This window comes from Oryzias latipes, chromosome 3 (assembly GCF_053564925.1).
Source record: "Oryzias latipes strain Hd-rR chromosome 3, Olatipes_Hd-rR_3.1".
Taxonomy (NCBI): Eukaryota; Metazoa; Chordata; class Actinopteri; order Beloniformes; family Adrianichthyidae; genus Oryzias; species Oryzias latipes.
In genome coordinates, this window is record NC_136239.1 from 4930817 (window position 1) to 4942500 (window position 11684).

Genomic DNA, 11684 nt, shown 5'->3' on the forward strand with positions numbered 1-11684 from the left:
AAGGTGGATAAAGGTGGAAAGATTTCATGTAATCCATGGACACCAGTGAAGATCACAAATCATTGAAGAAAAAAGGTTCAGAGCACTGTCTAGTGGGTCTAGATGACCCAACTCCCAACGTTAAAGTGCCTAGGATAGCACAAGGGTTAAGCAGCACATAAAATGCTGAGACACCACACATTGCTGCTGCTGTACTACTGCCCCCTCTGGCTGCTTCAGTCACCACAGTCAAAGATTTCGTCCATCAGAAATGAGCCAAATAAAAATTAGTTCATTTCAGGAGGGGGTGGGTGGGATTGTTCCAAATTTAGAAACGTGGATAGTTCTGATTTTGACCTTTAGACTACTATTATTGTAAATAAATAACATTCAAGGTCACCAAATACAAGGACTATGAAAGCCCACCTTTTATATTACATCCTGCATTTATACGTGCACTCTAAAAACTTGTTTTCGAAAGCAAATCGATGTTACCCTTACCCCCCACCCCGGTTACAGACTACAATATAAGTTAGTCCTTACCATTCTGAGTCTGTTTGAGGAAAAGATAGTTAGTTACATTTCACACTTATCCTAGTGTGGTCAATCCCCACCGGCACCACAGTCACCTTCACCTTCCAAGCCTCCTTCAGTTCTTCCTCGAGTAGCAGTTATGTTTTTGGACATCAGCTGTTCTTGACTCCTGTGAGGCTTCTTTGCGTGGATGCTTTTTTTAAACAATCTGGACCTGGTGCTATAAAATCCCTCCAGAGTTTTAGACGGTCCTTTTCTGGCGCAGTTGCTGTGGCAATAATCTGAGAGTAAGCGCAGCGGCTGTACGTCAAAGGGTAGAGCTGGAATTGGTCCCTGTTGGGGGGCGGCGTGGGGTGGAGGTGCAGGTGTTCCATGCACAGCCCCAAATACACATCCTCAATGTAAATGGCTTTGACATGCCTGGAGGCCATGATGAGCTTCTTAGGGAGGTCCAAAGACAAGATGTAACCCAGACCCAGAGCATAGGGGGGATACTGCTGTCGGGGGTACAGCTTCTCAGGTAGGTACCACTTGGATGAAGGATTTCTAAGAACTGAGCCCCCATATGCCACTAGACCGGTCATGTAGTTACTTTTTGGAGCCTTCAGGAGCATAATGATGAGATTGCCCACATTGAGGAACATATCTGAGTCAATCTTCATGGCATAAGAGGCACTGGAGCAGTATGAGTCCAGCCACTCAAGCATCACCATGGTCTTGATGGTCAGGTTCTTGTAGCAGTCCACAAAGTCGCTCTGGATCAGGTCTTGGTGCCGTCGGCTCTCACGCTGCAGCTGCTGTTGGAGCTGTGGTGCAGCTTCTCCATCTTTCAGCCCCACCAGGAAAAAGAGCAGCACTTTCCTGCCGAGAACCTGGCTCTGGCTGCCCCAGGTGCTGCGGATGACGTCCCGATGAGCCCTGTTGTGAGGAGCCACCGGAACGACCAGCACCACAAACGGCTCTTCCTTTTCACACTTTTGTGGCTCATTTATCACAAAGTGGTACTCAGAGGGATACTCCACCAAGTAAGGTCCAGGCGATTTGTAGGGAACATGGGTCAGACCATGAGGCTGTGCGTGGAGTTTTGTTTGAGGCTCCTGTGTCCTTCCTGTTGTCGGCGGCGCTGATGGCATCAACGACATCAAGCCATCGAACTGACGGAAAGAAACAGCTGTCCTCTCTGCTGAAGACCGCCTTGTTCCATCGGAGACTAAATCCAGTTTTCCAGTCGAAGTAATGAGCTTCTTTGAAAGGTTTGTCACCCACAGTTTGGTGATCATATCCGGCATCACGGTCTTCATGCTTGTGTTGCAGATGAAAAACACAGCTGCAGTCAGAAGGACGCCGAGGAAGTAGTGGCGCCACAGGAAGCACCGGCATCTTCTGCTGTATGGAACTCTGTTACCATTCAGCATTTCCTAACTGGAAGACATTAATTAACAATAAATTAATTCTTTTAACTAATTATCACTTTAGTCACATTATCCCTTGTGCTATCCTAGGCACTTTAACATTGGGAGTTGGGTCATCTAGACCCACTAGACAGAGCTCTGAACCTTTTTTCTTCAATGATTTGTGATCTTCACTGGTGTCCATGGATTACATGAAATCTTTCCACCTTTATCCACCTTTGTCATGGTAGGGAGAACACCTCAATGAAAGTGTGGGGTCATCTAAGATAGCACAAGGGTTAAACAAATGAAGGATTTTAATTCAATCTTTTACAAAACTAAGCTATTGAATTTTAGAGAAGTGTTAATCCCAACTAAAGGGAATTCTGCTGAACTCTGACCTCTGTCAGGGAATGCTTTTTTCTTGTCCTGTGAGACGTACCTTTGTCCAGCCTTTACAGAAGTCCTCTTCAGCGTCTTCTGATTTGCTAATGTCAACTTTTCCTTTTCTTCATTTGTCGCAGATGAGAAGTCCGAGTCCATTGAAGGATCCAGCAGCTCGCCTGCAGTCAGGGGGGGGAATCACCTGTCCGTCCGCAGCAACAAACAAAGTGGATCCCTCCCACTGATCAGGTGTGGGTGGCTGATGGCAGGAAAACCACTCCCTTCTTTGCTCACTTCTCCTCAAAGTATTCTTAAGGGGGGGGGGGGGGGGGGGGGGGGGCTGTTGTCATGGGGATGGAACCGGATGTATGGTAACCCCTTGTGCTATCCTAGGCATTAGGAGTTGGGTCATCTAGACCTCTCCTTTTGATGAAGCACTATTGTCAAAGCCCAGCGTGACGCTGAATTTGACACAAAGCTTCTTCTTGACCCTTGTGCTATCCTAGGCACCTTAACATTGGGAGTTGGGTCATCTAGACCCACTAGACAGTGCTCCGAACCTTTTTTCTTCAATGATTTGTGATCTTCACTGGTGTCCATGGATTACATGAAATCTTTCCACCTTTATCCACCTTTGTCATGGTAGGGAGAACAAGTCAATTTAAGGGGGGGGTCATCTAAGATAGCACAAGGGTTAAAAGGACAGAAACATTTTGTGTCCTCGAAAGGAACGGTTCGTGCTGTTTTCCCCACTTCACTAGACGCCTGACTCTAAGTTATCGTAAACTAATGTGCATTCGTAATAAACATGCTCAGCTTCTAATTTAAAGGGACGTTCATTACCTTAAAACCAGTTTTTTCATGTACGCTGCATTTGTTCTTTCTGAATTTCACTTGGAGGTTACATTTTTTAGGTTCTGATAGAGATTATAATATAAAATTACAGGTACGTGGAAAAAAGGATTATCAGGGGCTCAAAAGCTGCCAAAGTCCAGCTCCCCGTCTGAAAATCTCAAAGTCCACAAAGTCTTTGCGTAAGAGAGAAAACCTGAACACTCTCCCTCTGCTTTCGTTCATGGCTTCTGCATGCGCTCCGGATGCGCTCAGGACGGGCTCAGGACAGGCAAAGAACGGACTCAGGACGGGCTCAGGACAGGCTCAGGACGGGCACAGGACGGGCTCAGGACAAGCACAGGACGGGCTCAGGACAGGCACAGAACGGGCTCCGGACGCACTCATGACGGGAACGGGACGGGCTCAGGACGGGCTCCGGACGCGCTCATGACGGGAACGGGACGGGCTCAGGACGGGCACAGGACGGGCTCCGGACGCACTCATGACGGGAACGGGACGGGCTCAGGACGGGCTCAGGAGTCTCTGAAAACCCGTCTGTAGAACACTAACAGCTGTGGAACATAACAGATGGAGAAAAGTCTGCATGTTTGTCAAGAAAACGTTTTCAGCATTTTCTCCACCATGTGGAAGCCTGTTGTTTCTCCTGGAGAAAAAATTGAAACTTTTTCATCCATCCATCGCTTCATTTATGAATCCATTAGTTCATTCGTCTGACCATCTGTCCATGTCTTTGTTTGTTTGTTCATTCATTCATTTAATAGTTCGCTCATCTATTCAACCATCCGTGCCTTTGTCGTTTGTTTATTCGTTCATCTATCCATCTGTTCATGCATACATTCATCTGTCCATCGTCTTCTGCCTATTGGGGGCTGGGTCTCAGGGGCAGCATCCTAAGCTGCTGACCTCCATCAGCATCTTCTGGTGGGACCTGAAGGTGCTCCCAGACGAGCTGAGACACGTAGTTCCTCCAGCACGTCAACGGTCTTCTCCAGTGGGGACATTTCCAGAACACCAACCCCAGGAGGCGTCCAGGAGAATGCTTGAGCCATCTCAACTGGCCTCTCTCAGTTCGGATGAGTGGAGAAAGCTATCTTTTTACATGTTTAAGGTGTCTCTGGAAACAAATCTGGAAAGGAATGTGGGTCCTCAGCACTATGAACCTTTTCTTATTCATAAGTCTTTTAAGACCATCTCACGGAATTACCTTTGTAAACATGAATTTTTTCCCAATAGTAATAAAAGAAAGTCAATAAAGTCATATTTTCTGAGATCAAGTCCTTTTTTTCATAAAGTACATCTGCTAAGTCTTCAAAGAATAGAGCTCATTTGTTATATTTATTTGTATTTTCATTATCTTGCAGCACAGTATCACTTCATCACAGGTTATAATAAAGGAAATAACATAACACTTTATGTTTATACAGCCACACAGAAAGATTATGTTACTGTGTTTAATGTGTCTCAATAGCTGTTTTTGTAGTAAATGAGTGTTTGATTTGAGCCTGACATTTCTTTCTCCTGACCATAAAGTGACTGCGGGTTAAGTAAACCTTGGGCTGACAAAACGACCATAAAGCCATAAAAGCGTGCTGTACAAAAGATTTGACTGCCGTTTTAAAATCTAGACCATCTAGACCCACTAGACAGTGCTCTGAACCTTTTTTCTTCAATGATTTGTGATCTTCACTGGTGTCCATGGATTACATGAAATCTTTCCACCTTTATCCACCTTTGTCATGGTAGGGAGAACACGTCAATGTAAGGGTGGGGTCATCTAAGATAGCACAAAGGTTAAAGTGCCTAGGATAGCACAAGGGATAAAAGAAAGGACACAGAGTTTAAACGCTGAACACGTACAGAAGTTTTTAGAGGGTGAGCTATTAAATGATCACGTGATCAGGAAATGTAGACATTCACATTTCTAGGAGATTTCAATTGTGCTTTTTCATTTGAATTTTGGTTTGGACTAAACAACATTCAACATGTTCAGATTGGTGCGGAGGCTGGAAACGGCCTGCCCTACTTTTTTTTTTTAACCGTTTTCTCTTCAGAAAGAGATCCACTATCTCGTTATCACGAGAAAACAAAGAATATGCTTTATGCTCAAACGCTGAGACATTTCTGTTTTATGTCCCTTTATTTCTTGGTAACTGTAACAACGTCAACATATACAATGAAAAAGGTCTAAACCCTGATTGAAAGTCTTCAATGTGGCTGTTGTCCTGTAGGTGGCAGTAAAGCTGCTTGACTACAACTCTTTCTAAGATTTTTTAACCCTTGTGCTATCCTAGGCACTTTAACATTGGGAGTTGGGTCATCTAGACCCACTAGACAGTGCGCTGAACCTTTTTTCTTCAATGATTTGTGATCTTCACTGGTGTCCATGGATTACATGAAATCTTTCCACCTTTATCCACCTTTGTCATGGTAGGGAGAACACGTCAATGTAAGGGTGGGGTCTTCTAAGACAGCACAAGGGTTAACTAAAGGGGAGCTTTGATATTGGTCTATAGTTGGCCAGGTTGCTAAGATCTAAACTGGGCTTTTTCAGAGGAGGTTTAACAACTGAATATTTAAACATGTCAATATAACACGTCGATGTAAGGGTGGGGTCATTTTGACCAGCAGCCAAGGACTCAGCATTAACGGCTGGCACACTAAGGGCAGAATCAGAGACACTCAACTCAGTGTGTGGACTAACTTCAGTGTGCCAGATCAAGGCACATTGCTCAACCTTAAGGTGGTGTCAGGGGGCCAGGTTGAAGTCAAACAAGTCCCCTTCAGCAAATTCATCCTCTGAGCAGGTGTTACAAGGGCAGGAATGGAGGCCAGTTTGTTCTCTTCAAACCACCATTTTTAGAACGGAGCGATGGACCTGTTCGGCCTTAGTACTCCCCTCTGTAGGTGCAGAGTGATCGCTCAAACTTGGCTGCTCTCAGGACCTTGTGCACTTCTGCACACCACAGGTCTTGAATCTTTGATGTCCCAGTGCACCATGGGTCCTGACCAAGACCAAGTGCCCTTCCTGTAAGGCAGGGTCCCTTACCTCTTGGTCGATAGTTCTCTTCTGACAATCTGGTAATAGGTGAGGTTATAGCTTTATATTGAATGGTTCCAATAGATGGTAGATCTAAGTTGGCCAGAAAGTCTGTGATTTCTTTTTCATTTACTGGTTCAGACTGGCTTTACAGAGTTTTATAGTAATCTGGTTTATAATGTATGACATTGGTGTATGGGTCTCTGATTTTGTGAATTAAATTCCTCATCTTCTGTGATCTTAGGCACTTTGCTAGAATTTTGGTTGCCTTGGAGCCCGATTCATAAAAGGTTTGCTTTGTGAACCTTAATTTCTTTTCAATCTCTTCTACTATTAAGTCTCATAGTTGCTTTTTGTTTTTTGTCAGCTCTCCACTTCTGTCTGAATGTTGTTTATTCTTGAGGCTCAGTTTTTGTTCTAATTTAGTTTGTGTTAACCTTTTTAATTTCTATTCAAAAAGGACATCCTAGATATAATGTTCCCCCTCATCACAGCTTTGACGGTATCCCATATTATTGTTGATTCTATTTGGTCATCCTTATTGATCAAAATACACTCCTTAATTTCTTTTTTTATTTCTTGCACAACTTTTTCATTATTAAGGATGCCAATATTCATTTTCCACAATGTTGTTGTTTGTTGGTTATCTAAATGTGTAGTTAGGTATATGAAATTAAGATCACCTATGCTTTGTCCTTTTTCAGTTTTGTTAGCACTCTGCTTCTTTTTACAGGGTTGCCATGGCCGTTCACATTTATTGAAACTATTCTATAGTTACCCAGTCCACTCATTTATTTTGTCAACAATATCTGTGAACCCCACTAAAGAACAAAACCGAAGAAAAAAACATTATAAACTTAGAAACAAAGAACATTTGATGAGTTGTAGTACCAACGGGTACCTGTAACCTCCACACATTGGAAGGAGTGTCTCTCCCTCCTCAACCCCGCTTGGAGGTCCAGGATTGTTCTTCCTGTTAGGAAGGGGAAATAGCATCAGTTATTACATCCTCCAAATCCTCAAATTGTCTATTAGACCCAATTCCCACTAGACTTTTTAAAGAAACCTTCCCCCTAATTAATTAATCCGTATTAACTATAATAAATACCTCTCTAGAAACGGGTTATGTGCCACAGTCTTTTAAATACTCAGTTGTTAAACCTCTTCTGAAAAAGCCCAGTTTAGATCCTACTAACTTGGCCATCTATAGACCAATATCAAACCTCCCCTTTATTTCTAAAATCCTAGAAAGAGTTGTAGTTAAGCAGCTTTACTGCCACCTACAGGACAACAGCCACTTTGAAGACTTTCAGTCAGGGTTTAGACCTCACCACAGCACGAAAACTGCCCTAGTTAGAGTCTCTAATGACTTCTTATTGGCCTCAGAAAAGGGACTACTTTCTATTCTGGTCCTGTTAGACCTCAGTGCAGCCTTTGACACCATTGACCACAGTAGTTTACTCCAAAGATTAGAGCATGACATAGGGATCTGAGGATCTGCTCTCCAGTGGTTTGAATCCTATTTAACCGATAGGTACCAGTTTGTTAATGTGAATGGACAGTCCTCTCTTGATTCTAGAATCAAGTTCAAGATCCTCCTGTTAACCTATAAGGCCTTACATGGAATGGCCCCGTCCTATATTAAGGACCTCATAGTCCCTTACCATCCAATGAGAACACTTCGCTCGCAAAATGCAGGACTGCTTGTGGTTCCTAGAATTAGTAAAAGTACGGTTGGAGGTAGAGCGTTTAGCCACCAAGCCCCTGTTTTATGGAATAAACTCCCAGCTCATGTAAGAGAGGCCGACTCAGTTTCTACATTCAAAGTTAGACTGAAAACATTCCTCTGTGGACAGGCTTATTGTCAGACTATTTAGTATTTTACTAGTCATACTTATGCCTTTGGTTTTAAGGCATAAGTATGCGTGTGAACACTATCTGTTTTGTGTACATGTCGACAGGTGGACATTTTTGCAGCTAGCAGGTGTGTTTATAACATTTGAGTGTGTGTGTGGACAGGCTCCGCCCCTTTTTTTTTTTTTTTCTACATTTGAACCTTACCATAATGATTAACAACCAGTAAACTTGTTGCTTTATGCTGCTTCATGGTCTTATCCCCCTTCCCCTCCTATTATCACCCTCCTACCCCCCCCTCTCTCTAACGTCCCTCTCTCTTCTTCCCTTCTTTCATTTTCCGTCCGGTCCAACACCAAAGATTTTCAGACATGATTGAAATTAATAAAGTTTGGCCTCAACTACAAAAGGGGTTTATTCAGACATACCTTTGGTTTGTCTGAAGATTAATAACCCCTCTTGTTAAAGTAAAATATGTCCAACACAAGAGGCCCTCAGCTCTCATCTGTCTGCCCAGCTGTTGGACAGGACAAGTTAAAAAAAAAAAAAAAAAGACTATTTAGTATTTAGAGATTATTTAACTTAATGTTAATGTGTTGAAATAAAATGTAATAACAATAACTATTTGTTTTTAGTAGGCTGCTAGAAGTTTGAAGCTGGGGTAGCTATAGTGCACTGGGGTTCTGTCTTCTTTTCTCATCTACTTCTACCCGTCTCTTCTCTATTCTTGATTATTATTCATCAATTAGTTCTCCATGCCTCTGTTTGGTGCAGTGCGATTCATGTACTGTCCCTCTTTCCCCTCCTGGGGAGTGGGAGTGCTTCCAGATTCCAGTTGGCTCATCCGTGCTCCTGTTCCTGACCGTGTACCTCATCTCTGCTGCTGCTCCTACAGCTGGCTGTGGTTCCTGTCTCCGGCTCGACTCGCGCCCCCGACTGTCCCCCCAACTCCATCTGGATGAAGCTCATCTGCTGGCCTTTAAAAACTCAATTTGTGCATTAAGCTAATTAAATACAATTCTGTATGCACTCATATCCCATCAGTTTTAATTATTTCCTTTACTTATGCTGTTATTAAAAAGCAAAAAACATGACATGATGACCTGCTGTAACGTTATTTAGACATTTGTAATTACATAAATTCAGTACTTGTCTCTTATTCTCTGAATTATTTGAATAACTTTGTGGTGGTTCCTCAGCTTGTTTTCAGAAATTACATTAAAAATATACAGTTTCAATCCCTTCTACTTTAGGGTATTTGTCTTAATATTTTGTGAGAATGTTCTATTTTTCTATTCATATTAGATGCACTTCTAAAATATTTGGAAAATATAATGATGTCCCACAGCAATCTACCTCAGTCTGTCACTCAGAAGGAGACGGAGACCACTTCAGAACCCGTTTTGGATCAGGATGCAGAGCCAAACATTTCTACAGACGCTGAAGGCCCATTTGTATCTGATCCACAACAGTAAGAAACATCTGGTTTGCACATCATTTCAATTACTAGTGTAGTAGATATGGTAAATATTTTCATAGTCAGTTACATTGTGTACATAATTTCATAAAATGTATGACAATCCATACTGCTCAACAAATTCTGCAAACACTTATTTATTGACAATATAAGTGCCTTTTTCTAGGATTACAAACACAGAAACATCTCTTTCATCCATTACAGCGGCTTCAGTGGATGAAAAACTGCCCTCTGACCCACTAACTGCCCCTTATCCATGACTGACAGGAATCCAACACATCTGGTTTGTAGAGGAGGAATTGAGGTTCCATCCACCTTTGTTTTTCCCAGGAATGACAATGATGGAGGAAGTTACCATCAGCAGGACTTCAAATATACTTTAGTTAGTGAAGAAGAGGTGAAAGGAACATGGTTTGTGTACTCGGAAAAAAATAATAGGCTTCTGTGTTTTATGCTGCAAATTTATTTTCTAAAAAGAAAATGAGATAAACAAACCCTGGATTTTTTTTTTTACTTGTCCTGTCCAACAGCTGAGCAAACAGATGAGAGCTGAAGGCCTCTTGTGTTGGACAGATTTTACTTTAACAACAGTGGTTATGAATCTTCAGACAAACCAGAGATATGTCTATGGCGTTTCATCTCTGCCATAAAGTGAAAGGGCGTAAAGACAACTGAGCGGCGCCTTCAGGAAGTGAATGAGGAAACCTACAACCGAGGAAACGAAGAAACAATTCTAACCGAGCGACCCCGTATTTTACAACTGCAGACCTGCAATCGTAACAGAGCTGTCATCCCCCGCGTGGTCAGTTCTCTCCTTTGCGCCCTCACCAGAATCTGCGCTCAGTGTTAAGGGGGTGCGTTTGTCACTTGGGGGGGGGGGGGGGGGGGGGGGGGGGTGTTCATGGGTGTGTTCGTCACTTGGGGGCAGTAACCTTTCTGGTTGATCTGATTGGGCGGAATTTGCATCTCAAAACCGGCGAGGCGATGGGGCGGGACTTTCATTTTTTAGAGCAGGGGGGGGCTAACAGGCGGCTATTGAGCTGCATGCGGCTCTCTGCCTTTTATCTATGGAGTGATATTTCTGCCACAACGTTGCACACAAAACTTTCTAAGTTGCAAATAAAATTATTAAATATTTGCTTTTCAATTATTTTTTATTTTGCTGTCAATTATTTTTTTGCTTTCAATTTTCATTTTTTGCTTTCAGAAACTTTTTTTTTGCTTTCAAAAACTTTTTTTTTGCTTTCAAAAACTATTTTTGCATTTGCAAAACACATGTTTCCGCATGCGTTGTGTCAAATCTCGCTTTTTTCTATCTTTGATTTTGGTGACTACTCTTACCGCGACTTAGGTTCACTTAACCCGCAGTTTTTTATGTTCTGACATTAAAAAATTAAAATACATCTTGTTCCCACAGATCAATATCTCATTCGCATGAAATACTATTCCGTTCGCACGAAATACTATTCCGTTCCCACAAGATACTAGTGCGTTCCCTCGAAATCATTAATTCGTTTCGAACGCAATAATTATTCACATCATAAGTCATTCACACGGATATGCTCTCCGTCCGGCCGCAAAAGCCGCTTTCAGTGGTAACTTCCGTGTCTCTGTGACCCACATTCATTCAAGAAAGGAAAAAGAAAAACAAGAATGATCACTTTATTACTGTCTCAATGAATATAAGAAAAATATCATAAGATTTATGATACCTAGGCTGCTTTGCCATAAGATAGCTCCTGTTAGGCTACTACGAGCTCTTTGCTTGTCATGCCGGCATTTGGGCAACTTGCTGGCCGGTAGACATACAGCCAGCCAATATTGTAGTTTAGGGTCGAATAGGACTAATATTCAGGACTTGTCTTTAATTAACATACTCCTTAGCAGTCGCTTTCCATTCGAAGGCTATTTATATCAGGCTACATGCTAACTAACTAGCAGATCATTTGTCCTGTTATTTACGTCATAGATTTACAGCAGATACCTTCACATTTCTGTCTGTGTGTGTCTCCTTACATTGCATTTAAGACACGGAGGATGTTTAGAGATCAAATTTATTTATTTTAAAAAGCACAAAAGCATCCATCGGTATAATTCACGTTCACGCACATGATGTTCATCCTCTGGTACCTGTCCATCTTACTGCAAAAGCCGCTTCCTGCCACTACTTCCG

At 42.5% G+C, this 11684-nt stretch overlaps 1 protein-coding gene across 1 annotated transcript; it reads right to left on the bottom strand.

Moving 5' to 3' along the window:
• Positions 1 to 524: 524 nt before the first annotated feature.
• On the bottom strand, positions 525 to 2501 carry LOC101162806 (beta-1,3-galactosyltransferase 1-like). The gene is made up of 2 exons (XM_023950679.2): positions 2347 to 2501; positions 525 to 1935 (listed from the first exon to the last, which is right to left on the bottom strand). The coding sequence occupies exon 2, from the start codon at positions 1926 to 1928 to the stop codon at positions 666 to 668; it is 1263 nt and encodes a 420-aa protein (XP_023806447.2). The 5' UTR covers positions 1929 to 1935; positions 2347 to 2501; the 3' UTR covers positions 525 to 665.
• Between the last annotated feature and the right edge of the window lie 9183 nt (positions 2502 to 11684).

Coding starts and splice junctions, on each gene's coding strand:
- LOC101162806 (XM_023950679.2), bottom strand. CDS start 1,928: ATGCTGAATGGTAACAGAGTTCCATACAGCAGAAGATGCCGGTGCTTC.